At 39.0% G+C, this 26,738-nt stretch overlaps 1 protein-coding gene across 3 annotated transcripts in view; it reads right to left on the bottom strand.

Moving 5' to 3' along the window:
- The window catches only part of DIAPH3 (diaphanous related formin 3), a 551,502-nt gene that overhangs the window by 514,889 nt on the left and 9,875 nt on the right, over window positions 1-26,738 (bottom strand). For 2 of the 3 annotated variants that reach the window (XM_067713991.1, XM_067713993.1), the window contains exon 2: window positions 8,062-8,094. The exons of the other annotated variant lie outside the window; for it this stretch is intronic. In XM_067713991.1, the coding sequence (XP_067570092.1) occupies window positions 8,062-8,094 (33 nt within the window). The remainder of the gene's footprint in view (window positions 1-8,061; window positions 8,095-26,738) is intronic. 3 annotated transcript variants of the gene reach the window in all.

Genomic DNA, 26,738 nt, shown 5'->3' with positions numbered 1-26,738 from the left:
CTGAATGTGTTTATAAAGCTAACATTTGGAATGCTACTTGGCACATAGCTAGTAATTAACTGTCCTTACCATCACATAACACTCCTTTTTCCAATCAGCAGCTGTGTTTCTACATTCTCTAAGTAAATTCTCCAGCAACTTATCTTACATCTTTCTATTCCCTGGAAGATTCTTGCATGTTGACTGAGAGACGTATACCAAGTTAGAGAAGCAGGGTTCTACCATGGAGGCCTTATGTGCCACGTCAAAAAGCTTTAGGCTTGACCTATAGATAACAGGTGCAATTAAGCAGTTTCAAATAGGATAAAATATGGTCAGACATGCAATTTAGATAGGTCATTCTGGTTTCTGTGCAGGAAGTTGGCTTTTTAGGAAGCAATAGAAAGTTGTGAGAGTCCTGACGAGATAATAAAGGGACTAGTGCTGTCATAGAAGACTTGAGAGAAGAGAATATATTCAAGAAATAATCAGAAACACTGGAAGGGTGAAGTTACCGTCTATGAAAATATAGGAATAGAAATGTGTTTAAGAGGGAAGTAAAGCGTTTAATTTGGGGCACACAGAGTTTCAAGTACAAATGAGACATCCATGTGAAGGTATTCTAGGTCAATGCATGAATGTCTCAACTTGAGGGAAAGATCATAGACAGAGATATACACAAAGATATACCAAGTCAAGTACTATATACACAGGAAAGGAGCAATGGCTTCAGGAAAGCAACCTGAGAAATGACAATAGTTTTAAGATAGGCAAAGGAAAAACACACACAATACAGATAGAAAAGGAAAAATCAGAGGGATATGAAAACCTATAGTTTGGTGCCACAGAAGCCAAGAAATCTTTGTTTTTCAAAGAGGAAGGAAATAACTGTATCAGGCAGAGCAGAGAAATCCATTAAACTTCCAAAGACTAAAAAGTAATGAATATCACTGGGGATAAAAAGGATTATTTTATAATGATAAATTGAAACAACAATCCAAAATGTATATGCACTCAGTTGCAGAGCTTCATAAAACATGAAGCAAAAGCTGAAAGAACTAAAAAGAAAAATTAAAAAATCCAAAATTATACTTGGAGATTTCAACACTCCTCAATAATTTTTAGAAAAAGCAGACGGAAAATCAGAATATAGAAGATGTGAACAACACTATCGACCAACTTGGCCTATTAACTATTTATGGACCAATTCTAACAAAAGCAGAATATACATGGAACATCCACCAGGACAGACCACATTCTGGGACAGAAAGCAAGACTCAAATTGAAAAAGACTGAAATCACACAAAGTATGGTCACTGGCCACAAGGGAATTAAATTACAAATCAGTAACATAAAGATATCAGGAAAATCTTCAAATATTTAAAAATTAAACAACATATACCTAAATAATCAATGGGCAAAAGAAGAAATCAACAGGAAATTTAAAACTCTTTTGAATATTCAGAAGATTAGCAGCTAAAGCAGCTCTCAGAAGGAAATTAATAGCATAAAATTCTTATTAGAAAACAAAGTTCTCAATTATTTAAGCTTCCACCTTAAGAAGCCAGAAAAAGAATAAAGCAAAAGTATAGAAATGATAAAGATTAACAAATAAATGAAAATAAAATAAAGAAAATCAGTGAAACCAAAACCTGGTTCTTTGAAAATATCAATAAAATTGACAAACCTCTAGACAAACTAATCAGGGGAAAAACAGAAGACAAATTATCAATATCAGAATTGGAAAAGGGGGAAATAAATACAGATCCTACATTAAAAAGATAAGGAAATATCACAAATAATTCATAATTCAACAACATAGATAATATGGAAAAGAATTCCTTAAAAGACAAACTACCAGGTCTCACTCAAGAAGAAACAGAAAATTTGAATAGTCCTATATTTAGTAATAGACATTTCATTTCAAACAAGATAGGAATGGCAAATAAACACATGAAAAGATGCCCAACATAATTAGTCACTGGAGGAAACAATTTGTCAGTGTCTTATAAAGTTAAAACCACATGACTCGCCCTCCAAAATGAAAACATATGTCCAAAAACAACTGCACTCAAATGTTCATAGCAGTTTTTCCTAACAGCCAAAAACTGCAAACAACCCAAACTGTTGAATATATAAACCAACTTTAGTATTATCAAACAAGGGAATACTATTCAGTAACAAAAAGAACAAATTTCTGATACACCCAATCACTAGATGAGTCTCAAAAGCATTATGCTAAGTAAAAGAAGCCAGACACAATGGCAAAATACAATGTAATGCCATTTATATGAAATTCTAGAAAATGAACTACTGTATAGTTCAGAAAACTGATCAGTATTTTCCAAGAGCTGGAAGGGGGAAGAGAACTGACTGCAAAGGACACAGCGGAAACTTTCTGAGGTGATGGAAATGTTTTATATAACTGTAGTGTATGCATGATTGTATACATTTGTCAAAATTCAGACTGCACTTTTAAAATTAATAATTATATTATATGTAAATCATACCTCAATTTTTAAAAGTGCATATTACTAATCACTAATATTGTGAATGCATGGTTTACCAAGCATTTTAGTATATATTACTTAATTTAGCTCTTATAAAAACCTCTATAAACAAGGATGCCAAGGCTCAAAAGCTAAATGACATTCAAAGCTAGTACATGGCAGAGCTGGCACCCGAACCCCGCTCCCCTACATTCACCTACGTGTAATGAAGAGCAGACACTAATGGAGATCTCAGAACTTCCTCTAGTTGCTGTACAGGACGATGTCTGTTTTGCTAGCTGTAATTGTGGACTATCTGGTGTCTTGAAGTCAATTTAGTGGAATGGATCACCTTTCTTTTTTTTCATGCAATGGAGAGGAGTAAAAAGGAGTGGAAAGAGGCTTCCCTGGTGGCACAGTGGTTGAGAGTCCGCCTGCTGATTCAGGGGACACGGGTTCGTGACCCGGTCCAGGAGGATCCCACATGCCGCGGAGCAGCTGGGCCCGTGAGCCACAGCCGCTGAGCCTGCGCGTCCGGAGCCTGTGCTCCGCAACAGGAGGGGCCACAACAGTGAGAGGCCCACGCACCGCAAAACAAACAAACAAACAAACAAAGGAGTAGAAAGGAAGGAAAAGAAAATGATTAGAGTTCATTATGCTTAGAAACATTAAATATTGGTTCTTAAAAAAACTTTCGTTTTGACAGAGAGAATTTCTGTATGTGTGCTGGGCTACAAAATAAAGTGTGTTTCTCACTGTGGGTCCTAGTCAAAAAAGCTTGAAAACCATCGCTGCAGGCCACACAAGGGATTACGACAGTAACGTTGGCTGCAGAGAGATGAAAGGAGAGATGAAGATCAGCAGGAGCGCTGTACTTTAGGCAAATAGTTGTGAGGGACAAGGGAGAAAAAAGCAGGTCAAAAATAACGCCTGCCCCACAGAAACACCCAGTGGACACTTTGATGGAAAACTCAGCATTGTGACATCCACATTCAATTTTGTCCAGCTTACCTTTTCACACATGCCCCCCTTCACTGTCCTCCTCCCAACCTTTTTGCCTCTACAAGGAAAGCTTTCCTTTCAACCCAGGTATAAACAATGAAGCGTTGTAAGCTAAATGATTTTTTTCACCTTTATATTACCCTAGCACCTTGGACAGCACTTTATACCTAGCGGGTGCCCAAATATTCGTAGAGCAAACGCTGTTTAAAGTATATTAAATCTGCCTAGGGGCCTCAAGGCTACAGTAATACTTCATTCCTTTAACCCAACAATGTCCTATGAAATTAAATTCTGACAGTAATTTAAGAAATAACCTTGAAATGTGAAGTACTTTTGCAGGCCTTTAACAAAGCAACCTAAAGAGATGGGTTTCTAACATTAATGTTTCCCAGGATGTTTCAATTTAATGTTTTTAAAATACTGTTATTCAAACATATGACTACAGCAGATGCCATTCTTACATTTCTTCTCTCAAGTCCTGCCCAAAAAAGGCTATTCACTTTAGGAAGTTCTAAATTAAAAGCACACATGCAACACATGTTGCAGGGGTGGCAAACTTTAATTACAAAACATATCGCTAGCACACATCAAAGCATAATGGCAAATGTTTCCCTGCGCTCTGACTCACCAGAAATAGTTTAAAGAGCCCTCAAAATATCCAGCTATCCTCTCCCTCCTCAAAGCTCTGCATTGCTCTGTAACACACATACCCTGTAAGGGTCAACTGCAAATAAGTCAGTCACACCACCCCTCTGTCCATACATCGGGAAGTATTTTTTAAAGGGGGTAAAAATGGACAGAACTGAATGCAGTAGTCAAGATACTTGAGCTTAAATGAGACTCACCAAAACCCTGTGAGGAAGGCAGAGAAGGCATAAAATTAGTCCTGCTTCACTGACAAGTGAACAATCTAATAATTGATCTGCCAAGGTCACAGAGCTAAGAAGTGGTGAAGTTCTGTCTTCCAACGAGAGTCTTCTGATTCCAAGTCCAATTCTCTTTCCACACGGCATCAATCAACAATGACCAAGAAAGAACTGAGTTGTCAGTGTCTCCTGTTCAAGAGAGCCGTGCTTATTCTCTGACCTCCACAACAATGGGCCAGCTGCCTAAACTAGACTGCCTGCTCAATCTTTCCCTGGAAGGAGAGGGTAGCAAGGAATCCAGGACAGTCAATCATGTGAACATCTAAGATGAAGGTAGGTCAAGGCAACAGTCAGAAATCCAGCCAGGTGGTCAGAAAGGCTGACATCAGGTCCTGGTCAAAGCTTCTCTACTCTGTGCAAAGGCAAGACTCCATCTCCAGGAAGCTTGACCAGAACCAAGCCAGGCCCAGATCCCAGGAAACCACAATACCAGGCAGGTTATCAAAAGAGAGACTCGTTCTTTCATTTGTTGAACTAATTTATGAAAATGCTTAACATGTGCCAGACAACATGCCTGGAAGTATTAATAACAACTCACTGTCTCTGTGTTCAAACGGTTTAAACCAGTGAGAAAGACAGACCATAGACCAACATCAAAAAAATCTACAGGGCTTCCCTGGTGGCGCAGTGGTTGAGAGCCCGCCTGCCGATGCAGGGGACACGGGTTCGTGCCCCAGTCCAGGAAGATCCCACATGCCGTGGAGCGGCTGGGCCCGTGAGCCATGGCCGCTGAGCCTGCGCGTCTGGAGCCTGTGCTCAGCAACGGGAGTGGCCACAACAGTGAGAGGCCCGAGTACCGCAAAAAAAAAAAAAAAAATCTACAAACAAATAGATGCTGGAAAGGGTATGGAGAAAAGGGAACCCTCCTACTCTGTAAATTGGGAATGTAAATTGGTATAACCATTATGGAGACCAGTATGGAGGTTCCTTAAAAAACTAAATATAGAGCTACCATATGATCTAGCAATCCCACTCTTGGGCATATATCTGGAGAAAACCATAATTCGAAAAGATACATGCACCCCAATGTTCACTGCAGCACTATTCACAATAGACAAGACATGGAAGCAACCTAAATGTCCATCGACAGAGGAAAGGATAAAGAAGACGTTGTACATATATACAATGGAATTTTACTCAGCCATAAAAAAGAACTAAATAATGCCATTTGCAGCAACATGGTTGGACCTAGAGATTATCATACAAGGTGAAGTAAGTCAGACAGAGAAAGACAAATATTATATGATATTATATGTGGAATCTAATAAAAAATGATACAAAGGAACTTATTTACAAAACAAAAACTGACTCACAGATCTGGAAGTCAAACTTATGGCTACCAAAGGGGAAATATGGCAGGAAGCGATAAATTAGGAGATTGGGATTAACATATACACACTACTATATATAAAACAGATAACTAATAAGGACCTACTGTATAGCACAGGGAACTCTACTCAATATTCTGTAATAACCTATATGGGAAAAGAATCTGAAAAAGAATGGATATATGTATATATATAACTGATTCACTTTGCTGTATATCTGAAATTAACACAACATTGTAAGTCACCTATACTCCAATAAAAATTTTAAAAAAAAGACAGACCATAAATCATGTACTGCTTTGATAAAAATATGCACAGGGCACTATGGTAAAACCCAAAAGTTCTGACCCTACCAAGCCCAGGGGCAAGGATGAGGGGAGAGGCAAGGAATGGAGACAGGATGGACAGAGAAAGTCTTCACTGAGGAGGAACCCATTTACTAATGTAAGATCAGAGCACGATGGCTTCCAGAGTGGCCCACTGAAGCCACTCCACAACATGAGTCTGTTTCTAGAACTTGGAATAGAGATTATGTGTTGGCAAAGTGCAGAGACAGAGTCATGAAACAAAGGTAAGGGTGGGATCTGAATGAAAAGAGGAAAAAAAAAACTGTAGAGTGCCCACAAAATATGAACAAACCTCAAGAATATCATAACATAGAATACTATTCAGCAACAGAAAGGAAGCACTCACACACACCACAACATGGATGAACCTTGAAAACATCATGCCAAGTAGAGGAATTCAGTCACAAAAGCACACGTAAGACTCCATTTATATAAAATGTCCAGAAGAGGCAAATCTATAGACAGAAAGTGGACTGGACATTGCCTAGGGCTGAGCGAGTTGGGAATAATTCGGGAGAGACTATTCACAGGCATAGTATATTTCATATAAAAATTCTATATAGTATATTCTATATAAAAAGAATATATATATATATTCTTTTTGGGTAATGAAAATGTTCTTAAATTGATTGTGGTGATGGTTCTACAACTCTGCAAGTATACTAAAAACCATTGAATCATACACTTTAAATGGGTGAACTACATGCTATGTGAATTATACCTCAATAAGGCTTTGCAAATATACCACTGTAGATTCTCATAAAAGTTAATACTTAATAATTGCACATGGTTTTATTATTGGCCTTAGGAGCCATCTGAAGGCTAAGTCAGCACACCAAGTGTGTGGGTTTGGAGCTACATGGAACAAGACTCAAGCCACAGCTACACCACTTGAGAGCTGTGCATACTTGGGTAAGCTACCTACTTAGGCTGCCTGAGCCCCGATGCACTCCGCACTACAATAAGTACATCACCCACCTTGCAGGGTGAGAAGTTATATACATAATCTGCATAAGTGCTCAATATTACTACCATTTCTGAATATTATCCTATGAGAAATAAATGTTATCCAGAAAAGTTTACATAAATATCCTTTTCTTAGATACTATCCAGAGGAATAAAACACAGCGTTCTGATTCAATTTTTTAAATTGTGCATGTCCAGATCTACATCTCATTCATCTTTTTATGCCCACCTAAACCACGTGCCTAAGATGTTACTTTGGATATTGGGGGTGCTAAACACTTTTTGAGCGCTCAGTGAGTTCTAGGCACTGTTTCATATTTGACATAAAGTGAAGCTGAATTCAAATCCTAGTTATCGAAGTGCTGTGCTTGGTCCTCCTTATCATGCTTCTGTGTTTTTGGTGCTACTGTTTATTTGGGTCTTGTTGTTATTCTCATTGTTATTTTTTACCGTTAACCAAGAGTTACATTCAAAAATATACTTCTCAGAAAAATTCATTTGAATATATAAGAATTTGTAACAGTGATATAAAATGTTAAGTACTTATAAGAAAGCTGATTATTTTCAGCATGCAGAATATAGGATAAGGCATGCTTAGTTCTCTCGTTTTTAAACAAAACTTTTAAAAACTATATGTGTGATATTTTAGTCTGGTTTACTTTAATTAGCAACTACATATTTTTGAAAAGCTGACATGTCTTTAGCTATCCTTTGTACCTCTTTTTGAAGTGTGCGATTCACCCTCAAAGAAAGAGAGATGATTTGAATGATTCCAAGTTGACTAACAACTTGTGATTAAACAAAATTTTTAAATGAACATATTGACTAGTCCCTTTTACTATTTGAAAGCAACAATCTAATGTATTTCACAACCAGTTCTACCTCTTACTTTAGCACTATAAAGAGAGTCCCATTTCCAAAACATGCAGTTTGTAGCAATTTCAAAGGTGTTAGTGCAGCACACCATCAACATTACATGGTTAGTTAAGATTCACAACAAAGGAAATATCAAGGATAATCTTACCATATCATCTGTCAGTGTCCTAATATTTAAATGCTGCAAATGAAAGAAACCAATCATATCAGTAATTTATAACAGCTTTTTTAATATTAGTTAATAGAGTACATTTAAAATTCTACAACGCTAAGTTGAATGTAATTCAATTTCTGACAGTCTGATAAAAATGCATTATATATTGTTTTAATCACTTTCTCAAAAAGATGGACAAAAGTTACCTTGAATGTGATAGTCTCCTAAAATTTCTTGTCTTTGTAAACCTCACAAACTAGAAACCTCACTGTAGAACAATAAATATATTCTCCCAAATAACAGTATTAGCTACCATACAGACTTAGAATGCAATGGATATAGGGGTTTAAATAAGATTTTCAGAAAAGTGTTCAAATTATAAAAGTGAAACTTTAAATCTACCATTAGCATGCAGCATAATAGATAATGAAGTACTTTGCTGGCTAATTAACTTAAACAATTCTAATAAAAGAGAAGAGAGTACTAGAATGACTATTTGCATCTTTAACATTGGTTTGATTTATCACCAGTTATTGACAGTAGACACTTTTCCATTTCATTGCTACTTCTTTGAGAACCCTTTTGCCAATTTCCTTGCTAGACATACACAAGGCCACTTTAGAAAGTGAATAAATTAGTTTCCTGCAAAGTGGAGTTGAAAGCAAAATTAAGCATTTAGAGGGGAAAAACAATCCAAGTTTTTATAAATTCTGGAGCTGGGGAAGATTTTGTATTTAAGTAGCTGGAATCAATTTCCAATTCTCCTTCTTCTTATTCATTGTAGCATTAGACCTTTAAAAGGGCAGAGAAAGTGTCAAGCACATTTCCTAAACAGGAAATTAGGTCAGGTCTATGAAAAGTATAAAAGGATATGTGTTAGCAATCATCATCTAATGGAATAAGTGGCAAATAGGTATCAATAAATTCAATATTTATTGACAGAATGAAATTTATCATTCATGCTTGTAACTAGAATGCACTTTTTTTTTAACATCTTTATTGGAGTATAATTGCTTTACACTGGTGTGATAGTTTCTGCTTTAAAACAAAGTGAATCAGTTATACATATACATATATCCCCATATCTACACCCCCTTGCGTCTCCCTCCCACCCTCCCTATCCCACCCCTCTAGGTGGTCACAAAGCACCAAGCTGATCTCCCTGTGCTATGCGGCTGCTTCCCACTAGCTATCTATTTTACATGTGGTAGTGTATATATGTCCATGCCACTCTCTCACTTTGTCCCAGCTTACCCTTCCCCCTCCCCGTATACTCAAGTCCATTCTCTAGTAGGTCTGCGTCTTTATTCCAGTCTTGACCCTGGGTTCTTCATGACCTTTTTTTTCCTTTTTCTTAGATTCCATATATATGTGTTAGCATATGGTATTTGTTTTTCTCTTTCTGACTTACTTCACTCTGTAGGACAGACTCTAGGTCCATCCACCTCACTACAAATAACTCAGTTTCGTTTCTTTTTATGGCTAAGTAATATTCCATTGTATATATGTGCCACATCTTCTTTATCCCTTCATCTGTCGATGGACACTTAGGTTGCTTCTACGTCCTGGCTATTGTAAATAGAGCTGCAATGAACATTGTGGTACATGACTCTTTTAGAATTATGGTTTTCTCAGGGTATATGCCCAGTAGTGGGCTTGCTGGGTCATATGGTAGTTCTATTGAGGAACCTCCATACTGTTCTCCATAGTGGCTGTATCAATTCACATTCCCACCAGCAGTGCAGGAGGGCTCCCCTTTCTCCACACCCTCTCCAGCATTTGTTTGTAGATTTTTTCATGATGGCACTTTTATGCTCATGAATCTACCTCGATGATGATCCAGTTTAAAAATTTGTACAGTGTAAATCACTATCCCAGATTCTCCACCCTTTCAGAGAAGATGTTCCTTCTTCTACGGCAGGAAAAACAGTAACTGGAGGGACACAGCATGAGCTTTGCTTATACTAAAGAGAATGCAGCTGGATAAGTGATCATGCCAGTTCTAGACTGAATTACGTGATCAGTAGACCACATATGCTGACCTAGGAGCAAAGAAATAATAATACTGGATTAACAAAGTTTAATGTTGAATCCTGGGTTGTAAAATTTACTTTTAATCACTATTAACTTCAGCAGTTGAAATTAACAAGTATGCACAGAGGCCCGTGAGAGTGGGTGTGATCCTGAGGCACTTAGGGTCACAATCTCATCCCAGAGACCATGACTAGAATTGAACCCAAACCCACATGGCTACTGTCTGTGTGCTTTCCCACTAGTAGAGATTTCCAGTCCACTGCATTTGGTTAACCACATTGCTCTCTCCCTCTCCAACCAGAGGTATCACCCCAGTCACAACTCACATCACACCTGAAAGGGATAATTTCAAGTTCCTCTGACAAGGAAAAAGGAATAGAGCCAACTTCTGACACAACAGCATTCTAAGTGGCCTAATGCTTGAAAAGTAAGGCTAATGAAAAAGTATCATGCAGAAATCCTACTTGGAATAGTATGCCACAATAAAGCGAAAACATGTACTAACACAAGTGAAATATTCCAAAATGCCAGTTTGAGTTGCCTTGAGGAAAATGCCATAAAGTGATGTTAAAGAAGAGAAAAGAAACAATGAAAGCAGACAAACAATTTTAAGAGAAATGACACTAGGGCCTATGTAAGATTTATGAACTAAAAACTGCATAGAAGATACAGAAAGTATTATACAGAAAACATAGGGAATGTAGGTTACATGATGTAAAATTCAGAAGATGTAAATAACCAAGAGGAACATTTTTATTTACCTTCAATGGCCTAAAATAGGACAGGCTTTTAAATTAGAGTTGGACTCATAACTTACAGAAAAAGAGTAGTCACTCGAGTAGAAACAAGACACATAAGGATTCATTATTTTGGTCATAGTATTTTTTTAATTTTTTTTTAATATCCTTAAACTATTTCATTGAGGATCTAGCAACTCAATTAATTTGTTAAATGCTTGGCCTGTTTTTTAAACACTATATAGGCATGCATGTAAGTCCAATTACAAGCTATATTATTATAACAATCTTTCACAAAAAAGAACACGCAATGAATTACAACAGAATTATAATGCTTACATAGAAAAATAAGAAAACTCAAAGGGATGTAAGCATGGGAAGTTTAACAGTCTGAGAGACAAGCAAGAAGTTAAGGTCAGGTTCACTATTCCTTCTCTTCTGGGAAACACTTATCTATCAATTCTTACCACCAGCAAGATAAGCCAGTAGGGCATGATGACAGCAAATTCAAGGGCCCATGACAGAACTAGAGATGTTGACTAACAGAGTAAACAGCTGGAAAACTCATCTAAAAATGTTGGTTTCTATATCCAAACAGTAGAGACAGAATAAGTTTCAATTCAAGATTCAGCTTTCAGAAAACAGAGATTACATAGGTATTTGTTTACCCACATGCAATCTGAAAGAAACCACTAAACACAAGCTAGCATTAAAAAATTTGAGTAGATCTAAGTGTGAGTAATTTCCCCTACAAACTTAAATGTCTAATCACAGTCCACTTCAAATATGATTGGGAAAAATAAGAAAGAAACACTAAATATTTAGTGAAAAAATGTAAAGGTTAGATCAAGTGGCATCCTTTTGTAGGATCTTTGAATGTTAATATTAATTCAAGTTTATTGTAAAGTTTACATTATCTCAAAGTCCTACCTGTTTAGATTACAGACTTCTAAAAAGTGGAGGGAGAGGGAGAAGAGAACGACTGACATAAAATCCTCAGATAACTCTGTGGGGTTTTGGCCTTGGTTTTGGAGATACAAAACTACAAGGGTGACATCCTTAATGTATAAAAGAAAAAAAACTTTATTATAAAAAAGTATTGCTTTTATACTAGTATTTGAAATACTGTTCAAATGTCTGGTTAACTAAGACACTTAAAAAAATGAAGTATTTCTGTTTTATAGCTACCAGCATGCTCTTTACTATATGGTCTGGTTGGGGAAAACAGAAACTGCCCATATCAATCCAGTTCATGGGTAGAATTTGCTAACATTCATACCAAGTAGGAAACAGAATAATAAAACCACTATTAAATGGAATCAAATAGGAACACTCTTAAAAATAACAACCTGATAGCAACATTAGGGTTATATTTGCCAGGGGGGAGAAAAGTTAAAAGTATACAATTTTAGATATATTAAAACACTTACACCTAGATGTGACTTTGTGACCTTTAGTTACATTATCTGGCCTATGACTCTATAGTGTTAATGCTTTATGACAATGAGATAGAATAAAAGTGGTGATAATATCAAAATATAAACAACTCTGAACACAGGACCACTGGTAATTAATTGGCTAAGGTGTGGTACTAAAGCACACTGGGGCTCTTTTCCCAAGCCAAACCTCACCCTTCTTCCTGTGGTCCTATGTTTCTCAAACTGCTAATTCTATTTCTCCCTAAAAAGAAAGCAGCTCTACATGTAGACAGGTTTTCTGCTAATGACAGTTCCTAGGATGAATGGTCAAGAGGATCACTCTGGAATTGAAAGAGAGAACAAGTCTTTATAGATTTTTCTTCAAAAGAACATAGAATCAAAAAAAGGGGGGGGGGCAGTTTTGACAGAAACACAGAACATCGTCCTCTATATTCCCATTTAAGCAAGGCATCAAAACCTTTATTGAAGACAGTACATAATGTCAAAAAATAGATCCAGAGCTTACAGAGCACTGTGCAAAATGCTGTCAATATCGAGGTATGGAGAACACCACCACCAACTTAGTTGACAAATAAGTAACAAAGACCAAATAAATTATATAATACAAAGCAACATACAAACCCCTGAGGTTCACATGCAATGAAAAAAAGATTCCAAGCTGTAACCTAAGCGTTTTAGCAAATTTTACATTTTCTTTCATTGGTTGGCACATGTGAATTAGCAGACAGCAAAGGCTCTGTCCACTGATGTCCTTAGACATGTGAAGGCCCACCAGGCATCAAGCTAGCAGGCTCGGATCACTGTCAGCAGAGGCAATACACAGTAACATTTTAGAATAATCTTTAGCTGTTGCAATTTAATTCTATTAAGTTTACACCACTTAACTGGGTCATTATGAGAAATTAGCAACAAGAGGAAAAATTAAAAAGATTAAAGCCTCCAAACACAAGTGACTTGGACCCAATTCTCATAAACTAGACCCTCCAAACCAAGTGGTTTTCAGCTTGTTAGTGTGCACAAGAAAAACACCAAGACTTTCTTTGTAAAAGTAGATGGCAGGACCTCAGCTTCCCAAGATCCTGGTGCAGTAGGTCTAAGGTGGGGCTTAGGAACCTGTACACTTAAGGGGCTCGAGGGCACTGCTGCTGCAGCGAATCTGGGACCACACTCCACCACTATCAGCATTAAACATACCCTGGGCTGCACACAGACCAACGTCTGTCACGTGCCTCATTTAAAATCTATGTCGCAGAAACAAATGAAAACAAGGGTGCAGACAGGAAGCACAGAGGATTTTAAAGAAGTGAGAGACAGGGAGCTGGTACGGTTGGGACAGGCTTTAGTGCCCTGAAGTGACTGGCACCAATTAGCACTGATTTAAGAAAATTCAACAATCTCTGAGTGCAGGATGAATCACCAATTGCATCACTTATTCAAATACTTAGTCTCTCTCTAAGGTACAATAATTCAATCTCATAAGCATATATTTAGTACTTAAGTATCAAAAATTGTTCATTATATCAAACCACGACATGACACTATTTGCTTGAAAAAACGGGTGACAGGTTCTGATCAACAGAACACAGTTACACCTTAAGGAGAAAGGGCCAGGCTCAGTCCTCTCTTAATCGTAATCTGTTTAATCAGAATTATAATCTGCTCAAAGTTTTGTTTTAAAGTCCAGCTTATTCCCTTCCACTAATACACTTATAAATATGTGTTTTAATCTAGTAACATTTCTTATCCACACACCTGTCTTTATTTTAATATCAATGCCAATTATAAAGATTGTAGCAATGTGAAATAATACTACTAGCAACTGTGACACTAAACACACCTGTGGATGGGTCGAAGAGGTATCTCCCCAGCACCCACACAACACACCTAGATCTGAAAATATTGTTCTTCAAGGGCTCCAGATTTAACAGCTCAGGAGGGTCCAAAAATAATACTGAAGCTTTCCCAGCTCTGAGGACAAGAGTAGAGCTGGCTCTTTGATACTATAAAGTAAAGCTTTTAAGCTGCCTCGCTCTTCATGTGGTCATTTTTTTAGTTTGAGGTGGAGAAAAGTGAGAGAGATGTTACGAACAGGTGAGAATCAGAAAAAGCTCACCAGCATCTTTTAATCTGTTCATTTACTCAAAATTGTAATCCTGCCCATCTTAGGATGATAAACACCTGTCCACTGCCCATTTTCCAAGGCTTATGCACCTTAGCATCCAAGAATCCAGACCTGCCTTCTCCATGACTCCTTCTTTGTGAAAGACCAGGTTTCAGAAGGAGGCATCATTCAACCATTTACAGACATGAAAAGGTTCATTTCTAAGAGGGCACAAGGTTTTCAAAAGGATCAAAAGTCTACCACATAACTGCTCGAAAACAACCACCTCTCCAGAAAAACCAATTCTCAAATTGCTACTTGTAACTCTCACCTGAATTACACATCACAGGGGCTGAACACCTAACAAGTCATTTTTTATTCTAGCAGAACTCTAGTGTTCCTTTTCTTTCAAAGAGAAAACATAATGACTAATCCTAGTAACACAGCCTTCATACCTATTTTAAGATATTCTCTTCAGCTGTTCCAGTTTCTTTCACTAAATTACCAGATCAAAAACGCTTCTCCAACGGGTCCAGGAAAAGACAATTCAAATCCCTGAACCCCTTTACAAGTTAGGTCTGGTTCGAGGTCATCAGAACCCAAGACCTTTTTCATTATCTGGAGAAGGCTGAAAAGTAAGATATTAGCTGTAGACGGATTTTAAATGGTCCCAGAGCTTCCAAAATCACCCTGAAGTTTATCTAATTACTATGTTATTTCTGAGAGTGCCTCAGCCTCTTAGATGTCATGTCTAAGACACGAATTTAGACTGGATATTCCTGAGACTTATATAGTACCACGCATCACACTGCTCTATATTTGAGAAGGGTTTTATTTGTTTACATTTTAGCATCACCATAAGGAAATAAATCTGGTGAAACCTTCTGAGAGAACAATTTGGTGAAACAAATCCTATGTTCAACCTAGTAATTCTACTAGTAATTACTCTTTAACCTAGTAATTCTATTTGTAGAATCTATACTTAGGAAATAAGAAATACAATCAAGTATTCTTATACATAGATATATACCACTACAGCATTATTTTAAATAGCTAGAATTGTAATCAACCTAAAACTTCCCAGAATACGTGCAAGATTAAATTACAGTCTTACCATAGCAAAAATGCTTACAATATAATGTTACATGAAACAAAGCTGTATTTAAAATTGCATTTGCAATATAATTCTAACTTCATTAATATACACATTTATGGAAAAAAAACAGACAGGAACCACTGTTAATTTTATATATCTGGATTGTGGGATTTGAAACAATTTTTTTTTACATTTTTCTGTATTTTCTTAGCTGTCTGGAATGAGCATATTTATTTTTATAATGAGAAAAGTTTCTTTTAATTACTATGGATATTACTTTTTACACTAAACAGAAAATATAGATTTGTTCCTTTTCAAATAAAAATGTATGTATGAGACAGTAAAAGAAATAAAAATCTAAAAAATCTAATAAATACTGTGAACAGAGACTTTTTAATAGGCTGGATTTTTAATGCATATTTTCAAATACGTCAGAATACATTAAGCATGTTATTCATTTGTTTTCTAATCCACATATATAAATTAACCAATCTCAAAAGTCTCCTTGGTTTTGTGAATTATTGATGTTGTCACCTGCTAGAGACTTAATTCCAAGAAAACTATATGAATCACTACATCACAAGCACAAATCCTTTTGACACAAATTCAATTTCTGTGGCAACAATAATATATTGACTTAGCTTTATTTTTCTACTTTGACACTTATTAATGTCAGAAATAAAAGAAATCTATCATTTTTCCTTATTATAAATGTAAACTATCTCATGCCATCTTAAGAAAGCTAAGGTAGGGCTTCCCTGGTGGCGCAGTGGTTGAGAATCTGCCTGCCAATGCAGGGGACGTGGGTTCGAGCCCTGGTCTGGGAGGATCCCAGATGCATGCCGCGGAGCAACTGGGCCCGTGAGCCACAGCTGCTGAGCCTGCGTGTCTGGAGCCCATGCTCCCAACAGGAGAGGCCGCGATAGTGAGAGGCCCACGCACCACGATGGAGTGGCCCCCGCTTGCTGCAACTGGAGAAAGCCCTTGTACAGAAACGAAGACCCAACACAGCCAAAAATAAATAAATAAATTGAAAAAAGAAAGCTAAGGTAAATACCACTCACTTGATAACTCAATGCAAATGAAGACATGATAACAAAGTATAAGAAATAAGACATGATTGTTCAAGTAAGACCTAGTCTCATAATCCTTTTTTTCTTTTTTCTTTTATTTATTTATTTGTTTGTTTGTTTATTTGGCTGTGTTGGGTCTTAGTTGTGGTACGCAGGCTCTTTCGTTGCGGCATGCGAATTCTCTCTAGTTGGGGTGCGGGGGCTCAGTAGTTGCAACACACAGGCTTAGTTGCCCTGCGGCATGTGGAATCTTAGTTCCCCGACCAGGGATCGAACCCACGTCCCCTGCATTGGAAGGCGGATTCTTAACCACTGGACCACCAGAGAAGTCCCTCATAACCCTATTTTTCTACTACGCAATACAATTAGGCTGCCAACATGTGCAAGACACTATATTAAATACAAAGAAGACCCACCCAGTGGTTAAGAATCCACCTTCCAATGCAGGGGACGCAGGTTCGATCTCTGGTCAGGGAATTAAGATCCACATGCTGCAGGGCAACTAAGACCACGTGCTGCAACTACTGAGCCTGCGTGCCACAACTAGAGAGTCCACATGCTGCAATTACAGAGCCCAATCGCTCTGAGCCTACACGCCACAACTACTGAGCCTATGCACTCTGGAGCCCACGTGCCACAGCTAGAGAGCTCACACGCTGCAACTACTGAGCCCGTGTGCTCTGGAGCCCGAGCACCACAACTAGAGAGAAGCCTGCGCACCACACCTAGAGAGAAGCCACACGCCACAACTAGAGAGAAGCCCACACACCGCAACAAAGAGCCTGCATACCACAACTAGAGAGAAGCCACATGCCACAACTAGAGAACTCACGTGCCACAACTACTGAGGCCATGCACTCTGGAGCCTGAGCGCCATAACTAGAGAGAAGCCCACGCACCACAACTAGAGAAAAGCCACGCACCACAACTAGAGACAAGCCCACATGCTGCAACAAAGAGCCTGCGCACCACAGCTAGAGAGAAGGCATGTGCCACAACTAGAAAGCTCATGTGCCGTAACTACTGAGCCCGTGCACTCCGGAGTTTGAGCGCCACAACTAGAGAGATGCCCGCACGCCACAACAAAGAGTCCACACACTGCAACAAAAGATCCCACGTGCCAGAACTAAGACCTGCTGCAGCCAATAAATAAATAAATAAATAAATTTTAAAAGAAAAAAAGAAGCAGAGTGCTAGGAGGTAGAGTCAGAGACAAAAGGGATGGGGGGGTGTCTAGGGCCAAATATATATATATATATATATATATATATATATATATATATATAAAGAGGACCCAGTCCCTGCTCTTATGAGCTTACAACCAAAGGAGCAGCAAGACAAGTAGCTGAATAACCAAAATGCAAGACAGTGGGATAAGCACCATAACAGAGGTATTTAATGCTGACAGGAAGAAAAGGCAGCATTTTTAATCATATGTGCATAAATACTTGCTAAGGAACATGCAAACATTATAGCAATGATCTAAAACTAAAGTCAAATTAAGCCATGATTTAGGTAAAACTGGTAGTACAGAATTTGTCCTTTTTACACAATGACAGATTCCTAAAACATTCATTCATTCAACAAATATTAAACATTTCTATGTATTGACAAGGGAACCATCAGTAAATAAAACAAAGATTCCTGTCCTAAAGAAGCTTACCTTCTATTGGGGAACAGACAACAAACACATTAATAAGTTATAGAGGATGTTAGAAGGTGATGAGAGCTCTGCTAAAAATGAAAATTAGCACAAAGTAAGGCAGGCCCAGAAAGCAGGGTTGCAATTTAAAACGTGGGAATTGGGGTAGGCATAAGTCTGAATGGGAAGGTGGCATCTGAGCAGACTGGAGTGGACTAAGGAATCAGGGAAAGTGTTTCAGATAAAAGAGCAGGGAGAACAAAGGCCATTAGGAAAGAGCACCTCTAGTGTTCAAGGAAGGAGGGAGCCAGTGTGGCAACAGCAACATGAAACAAATCAAAGAGGAAGGAGGGGCAGATCCATCCCAGGCCATCTTAAGGACATGGGCTTTTTTATTCTTCTAACAGAACAGTCACAAATGTTTATGTATAAAAACATGTTATAAGTAATCAACTTAACTAGTAAATAACAGTTGAATCCACTTTGCCAGCAGCTCTGCTTTGCTGGGTGTCAGTTGTATTGGACCACCCTCCTTTCAGCTGCTGGGGCCTCTCACATGCTGTGATTTTTCTTTGGGGCTGAGAACTCCAAGCAGTGGCAGTTTCCCAGCACCATCCCTACAGCCAGCATGTTGCCTGGGCCTCAGGAGACTGACAGCTAAAGGGGAGAATACAATGTGAGGGAAGAAAACAGACTGAGCAGGTATTGCACAAATAAATTTACAGTAAGGGTGGGTGAACGTTCAGTATCATCAAGAAATGAAGATCCCAATTCTGTCCCCCATAGCCCTTTTGTTTACAGTTCCTTGGCCCTGGTCCAGGAAGATCCCACACGATCTTCCCGCGGAGCAACTGAGCCCGTGCACCACAACTACTGAGCCCGCACTCTGGAGCCCGTGCTCCACAACAAGAGAAGCCACCGCAATGAGAAGCCCGGGCACTGCAACGAAGAGTAGCCCCCGCTCGCCACAACTAGATAAAGCCCACATGCAGCAACGAAGATCCAACGCAGCCAAAAATAAAATAAATAAATAAAAGTTACCCAAAAAAAGGAGTTGACCCACTGAGTCCCTCTTATTCCTTTCAGGTGGTAATGGGGAAGCTGGTCATGTATGTAAGAGACCCCCAGCATGAACAGACTTGGGGCATCCTGGTACCAAAATGCTTTGCATGTATGCTAGTGGTGGTTCAAGACCTGCGGACAGCACGTGTCCTGTGTGTCAGCCTATGCCTGAGATCGCCAGACCCCTTTCACTGCATATCCTTCTGCTATTGCTGTGCTATATCCCTATCCTGTAATAAAAATGTTCTGTGTATATAAAAAAAAAATTCCTTTGGGTCATTGATCACTCACTGTCTTGCAGTTTGTGGGTTTGTCTTTTTTTTCTTCTTTCCTTTTTTTTAAAAGTGGCAGGGACCTTGTTTCCCTTATCTTTGAACTCCTAGACATACCACAGCACAGGGAACATTTAGGCCAGTGGTTTTTCAATCTGAATATGAGAATCACCTGAAGAGCTTTTGTTTTCTTTTCCTAATACAAATACCTGAGTAACATCCCAAACCAACTGAATCAGAATACCCAAAGATAGGGCCTGCCATAAGTACTTAAGCTACCCCCATGGTGACTCTAATATACAGCCAGGGTTAGAAACAACTAAATTGGGCAAGCTCAGTCTTCCAGTGCCTAGCATCACCAAAGTCCCACATGTGCAGATATGGCAGACACCTGTTGGGTTTATCTGTCTCGTGCACACAATCCCTTCTCTATGTCATAGGGGTGGGACCAGCAATCTTCATCATTCTTTGTGAGCCAGCCCTGCCACAGCTGAGGTGAGCAGAGCTCAACACTTAAATCCAAGCAAAGCCAATTAAATCCTCACTCTCCCAGAAATGTGGACTTGGGATTCAGAGATGAGAATCAGGACCAAGAACATATATGTATACCTGGAACTGTGAGACTCTGGGCTTGGCTGTGTGAAAATCAAGGTAGCAGAAGCGATACAATGCAGAGATACAACAGTGGAGCAATGCCTGGTAAGAAGCACCACAAAAATGTATGATCCCAGAAAAGGGAATGAGACAAGCTGCCCGTTTTCAGTTCTCCGCTCCAATCCAAGTGAAGCAGCTAAACTCACTGTGCTTGATCCCAGGAGATAGCCCTGTGCATCTTTACAACTGCCCTTTCTAAGGTTAAACTAGATATTGTTATGTTCCTTTAAGCCAAAAGAGGCCTTGACTGACACAGAACCCGAGACTGCAAAATAGATCCCTAGGTACCCATATCATATAGCCCACATCATCACCATTTCCACCGTCACCTATTGAGCATTACCATAGTTACTAATACACCCAACAATCCTAAACATCAGCCATTATCCCATCTTACCGATCAGTAAATTGAGTGTCACAAAAGTGATCTGCCAGAGCGGATGAGTGGCCGGGCTGGGAATGGAACCTTGGTCACTGTGACCCCAAACCCAGGCTCAATTTCCTTCCCTTCCCTTCCCTTCCCTTCCCTCAGTCCTCGCCACTCCATGGGACAGCAGCTGTTTCAAACCTAGGGAGGAAGACTTACAGTAGAAATGAAGTAGTTTCTGAGTTGTTTATGAGGCAAAGGAATTGGAAATGAAATCTTAACAAGAAAGGTAAGCATAGGGCTTCCCTGGTGGTGCAGTGGTTAAGAAGCCACCTGCCAATGAAGGAGACACAGGTTCAAGCCCTGGTCCAGGAAGATGCCACATGCCATGGAGCAACTAAGCCCGTGAGCCACGACTACTGAGCCTGTGCTCTATAGCCCACGGGCCACAACTACTGAAGCCTATGCACCTAGAGCCCGTGCTCCGCAACAAGAGAAGCCACCACAATGAGAAGCCCACTCACCGCAACAAAGAGTAGCCCCCACTCACCACGCGCAGCAGTGAAGACCCAACACAGCCCAAAAAAATAAATAAAATAAAATAATAAAATAAATAAAAAGAAAGATAAGTATAATTCCAATTGAACGGTTATTAAGTGTTATAACACTGAGTACAAAGTCTTATCTTAAAAGTTGAGGTGATAAGAAGCTGGGGGGATTGTAATTTCTGAAAACTGACTAACACAAAAATATATGTTTTGCTAGGGAGTTTCCCCCTTTATTTTTTTTAAAGTTGCTTAAGTGTAAAATAGAAATGTAATCAATAGTTTTTATATTTTTATTTGTAGAATTTAAGCATTAGTACATGCCACAAGCCTTATACACCATGTCCTTCCAAATCAGACTAAACATGAGCCACAAAAATATCCACATTTCAAAATCTCATTCAAAAAAACACACACACATACTTGTCAGAAATTAATTACAGGGCAAAAGCTAAATAAAGAAAATTTAATTTTTAAATTATTGATGTTTAAACTCTTTTTTAAATAATTAAATCACCACTAAGTTTTCCTGCATAATTTGATTACTATTTTTTATTACTACCCTCTAAATTGGTTTGTCACTTAAGTCAAAAAGGTGATTGCATATTTACAAATTTAATATCTGAAAAAGGAGGAAAAAGAGCACAATTCCAGCTCTTACATGCAGTCCCAGTGCTATACATAAAATGTGGTTATGTTTTACATCTCTTAGAAATACTAACCAAGCCAGATATCATTATTGAGCATCTAAGCTAACAAAACATCATGCCCGGCCTGGTATATAAAGAACTATAAAACACAGCACCTGCCCTGAAGGAGTTTACAATTCAATAGGTTCTAGAGGAAAACATAAATAACCTGGGTCACTTATTTTCCCTTTTCAGTGATTCAAAAATAATGTAACATAAGTAACCATCATGCCACTGCTACACACACAGAAATACATGGGTTCCTCACCTTAATACTTTTCATTGCACTTCTCACCCAAAGAAATTTGGGGAATTTGGAGAGAAAAATCCTTGAATGGGGTTACATACAGAGCAGTCCAATACTATATCAAACTTACACTATGTCACACGATGACATAGTGAAATTCCAACACATAAAATTCTATCTCACAACTTAGGTTTTGAACACACCAATTTCTGTAGTCAAGCTGCAGGCTCAAGAAACTACAGCCTAAACTGCCCTTGGCAATCTTCCAACAACACCAAGGAGACTTCAGTGATGACTCTCTAGTAATAACCCAAGTATATTTGTAAAGGACTTCTGAAAACACATAGTTTCATATTGATTCATATTCATAATTTCACATTTCATATTGATCATCGCACGATTCAAACACACTAATAAAATGAGTCAACAAGGTTTATGGGGAAGTCAGCAGCTGACAGCAAGAGGCACGGGAAGGCCCCCAGTGATCCTAATAACCTATTGCAAATGACCAAGGACTGCGGGTATAACTTACATATAACATTGTGTAAGTTAAAGACATACAACGTGTTGATCTGACACATTTATATTTTGCAGTATGATTGCCACAGTAGCTTTAGCTAACCACCTCTATCACTTCACATAATTATCATTTCTTTTTTGTGTGGAGAACACTTAAGATCTAGTCTCTTAGCAACTCGGAAGTTTATGATACAGTATGGTTGACTATAATCACTATGCTATACATTAGATCTCCAGAACTTATCTTCTGATTGTAAGCTTATACCCTTTAACTCATCTCCCCAAAGTTTATCTCCCTTAACACATTCCCCCACCCTTCTTTTTCAGATTCCACATATAGGTAATATCATATAGTATTTGTCTTTCTCCCTCTGGCTTATCTCACTTGGCATAATGCCCTCAAGGTCCAACCATGTTGTCACAAATGGCAGAATGTCTTTCTTTCTCACAGGTGAATAAACATTCTATTGTGTGTGTGTGTGTGTATATATATATATATATATACCATATCTTCTTTATCCATTCAACTGTTGATGGACACTTAGGTTGCTTCCATATCTTGGCTATTGTGAATAATACTGCAATAAACATGGGAGTCCAGATACCTTTTAGAGGTCCAGTTTTCGTTTCCTTTGGATATATACCCAGAACTAGGATTGATGAGTCATATGATAGTTCTATTTTTAATTTCTGGAAAACCTCCATACTGTTTTCCATAGTGGCTGAACCAGTTTACATTCCCACCAACAGCGCACAAGGGTTGCCTTTTCTCCACATTCTCACCAACACTTGTTCTCTCTTCTTGATGACAGCCATTCTAACAGTTGTGATCCCATGCCTGTTTCTGTCATCGTTGATGTCGTTTTGCTCATAAATCCATCATTGAGGGTAGCTTCAGAGGCTAAGAAAGCGTATCATCTTTGCCTGAACAAGATGTACAAGTTATCCAGCAGGAATAAACTGTCACATCATTGGAAGGCAGTCTGACCTGTAGATGGCCTGTGCCTGAGGCCACAGGCAGTCCATTTAAACATGAATGTGGGCCAAAGTCTAGCATTAGCCACTAGCCACATATGGCTATTTCAAAAGTTAATTCAAATTAAAAAGTCAGCCCTTTGGTAGTATTAGCCACATATGACTAGTGAATATCAAATCGGACACAGCAGAACACAACATTTCCATCATCACAGAAAGTTGTACTTAACAGCACTGATCTAGGTGGTAGTAAAAGCTAATGAAATGAATGAGCTCATGCTGGAAGGAGGTATCAAGTAAAAAAAGTAAAAGATCAAAGAGACAGTACTTGGGAACACTAAGAGGGTAGGAAGAGGGATGAGCAAAGATTAGAAGAGAAGAATAAGTTACATCAAAGGTTTGAAGAAGTGAGGGATCAGTGCTAATACCTTGACGTCTAGTAAGACGAAGCTTGAAAATCGGCCACTGGGTTGGCAGTTGTTGACCTGCCAAAGCAATTTCAGTGGAATGACAGAAGCAAAGACAGGTTGAGGAGCCTATGGGAGGTGTCTGAATCCCTCCCTTATGAGCGCACCCTACCCTTGGCCGATGCCATCATGACAGCAGCAGCAAGCTAAGAGCTATTTAGTACTTACATGTTAACCCCCATTATAACACATTGAAACATCATGTCTAACCTATAATACGGGTACTACTGTTCCCACATCATAGATGAAGAAACAAACAACAACAAAAGTAATTTCCCAAGGTCACACAGCTACCAATTTCAGAGCCAGGACTTAAACCCAGGTTAACTTCAGGGCCCGAGTTCTTTAAAATTACACAATATGGACTCCCTGGTAATACCACACACTTGGTCTGTACCACTATTCTCCATGCCAGACTGAATGCGAGCCTCTTGAAGTCAAGAACCAAACTGTACCCACCTGTGCTATGCTTGGTATTAAAGGCCATTCAAATATTTACAGAATAAATGAAAACAGCTAATTCACAGAATTTGGCTATAAGGGAAGGAAACAGCATGGTATTGAGTGGGTCACAGGGTCATGGGAAAGTTGGAGAGGGAGGTTGTTTGGTTTTGCTTCTGCTTTTTCTTTCAGAATGGAAGATATCTGAGCATTCTTACGGGATGGAGCCTGTGAAGAGTGAAACAGCTTCATGGAATGGGACTGGATCAAGATCAGTGGCAAAGGGATTAACCTTGAATAGAAAAACAGACACTTCTTCTGTGGATATTGGAAGAGAAAGGATGAAGAGTTGCAGATATAGAAGATTACAGCAGCAGTAGCAGGAAATTGAGCCAGTTCAAGCAGTACGGCCTTTATTTTCTCTCTGAAGAATGTGTCAAGGTGAGTGTGAAGAGTCAGGAGAAACCATCTCTAAGATCATTTCAGCAAATGCTGTGGCATGTTCCTGTGCAGTATCAAGTGGGAGCTTCACACACACAGAGAATATCATTAAAGGATCCAAAAGAAAATAATAAAAGTCATCATTGCCTCTGTATGGGGAAAATCTGAACTGGTGGTCTAGGATGTAAGGGAGTCTTAGTGAATTTCACTCCGAACTCATACACTGTTGGGCTTTTTAAGAGTTTCACACATTACTTTTTCAATTTAAAAAACGATTTACAACAAAAAGGAATCAGGCCCATAGAGAAGGTAAAAAGAGTGAATACATACAGTCTCAGCATAAATGCTGAGAGAAGTAAAAAAGGACGTAACCAAAAAGCTAGTTCAAAGCCAGGGCTCTGGCCCAGCCTGGCTGCTTTCACATCCATCATTCCCTGTTCCCAGCTGCAGCACCTCAGGACCATCCCCAAACCTCTCTCCCTGCCTCAGTTCCATCAAGTGTAACACAAGGGTACCTACTTCAAAGCATTGTATTAGGACTAAGTGATTAAAAGAGTATCCAGCCCACCAAGAGAGCTGAATAAGCATAGCTATCATGATGATGACTGTGATCAACATCTCTGAAGACCCTGCTAATCAGTGAGTCTGTAGATTCCTGATGTCTAAGGGCGTCAGTTCACAGAGCTGGAGGGGTTTCCACCAGGATGCAGCAGCACGGGTCAGCCACAGAGAAGCCTATCAGGTTGTTCCAGGCTTGGAGATAGGAGGCAAGTGGACAAGAAGGCCAGAGCTGCTTTATTTATTTATATTCTACCTTATGGCAGGTTTGAGGAGGCGAGGAACGTAAAGGCATCCTAGTTCAAAAGGAAGCCCTGGGTTACTTTCATAGGGTGTGGGTTTAGTGTAGAGCAAGTGTTGTCAGCAGGAGGCTGACAGAGAAAGAAAGAGAGGCAAGGTCAAGGGATGGAGGTCTAGATGAAACAGAAAGGAGGGGATATATGGCCAGGGACCAAGCCTCTTGGCATGTTCCCCACTGGAATTAAGGTCAGGTCCCTGGACACAATGCAGGTGTCCAGCCGGAATGGAGGAAGGAGGAGGGAAGGGGGAAGCAGAAGAAAGGTCAAAATGCTGTCAATAACTGAGATCATGTCACATGCCCTTCAAGATGACCAGCCTGAGAGAATTCAACACTACAGAGGTGGAATCTCCCCTATTTTGGGGTTCAGGAACCAAAAGAATAAAACTACAGTCTCCCACTTACAAAGTTGCAACTTTACGATGATGTGAAAACTATACTCATTCAATAGAAACTGCACTTCAAATTTTAAATTTTGATCCTTTCCTAGGCTAGTGATAGATAGGTGGTAGGATACTCCCTCGTGATGCTGGGCAGACAGCAGCCGCAGCTCCCATCAGCCATGCGATCACGAGAGAAACAATCACTCTGGACCCACACAACCAGTCTGTTTTTCACTTTCAGTACAGTATTCAATACATGAGATATTCAACACTTTATTATAAAATAGGCTTTGTGTTAGATGAGTTTGCTTGACCATAGGCCAATGTTAAGTTTTCCAAGCACGTTTAAAGTAGCCTAGGCTAAGCTGTAATGTTCAGTAAGTTAGGCATATTCCATGGATTTTTGATTATATTTTCAACTTACAACAGGTTTATTGGGTCCCAACCACATGGTAAATCCAGAAAGATCTGGAATAACAGCTGTCATGTATTAACTGTTAGGCTCTGTGCCCAAGCTATTGTAACATGCATTACCTCAACTAATCGTCACAATACTACGATTATCTATTCCATTTTACAGATAGGATAACTGAGGCACAGAAGTTAATTTTCCCAAGGACATACAGCCATA

The sequence above is a fragment of the Pseudorca crassidens genome, chromosome 18 (genome assembly GCF_039906515.1).
Source record: "Pseudorca crassidens isolate mPseCra1 chromosome 18, mPseCra1.hap1, whole genome shotgun sequence".
In the NCBI taxonomy this organism is placed as follows: domain Eukaryota; kingdom Metazoa; phylum Chordata; class Mammalia; order Artiodactyla; family Delphinidae; genus Pseudorca; species Pseudorca crassidens.
This window is presented reverse-complemented; position numbering and strand designations above follow the sequence as displayed.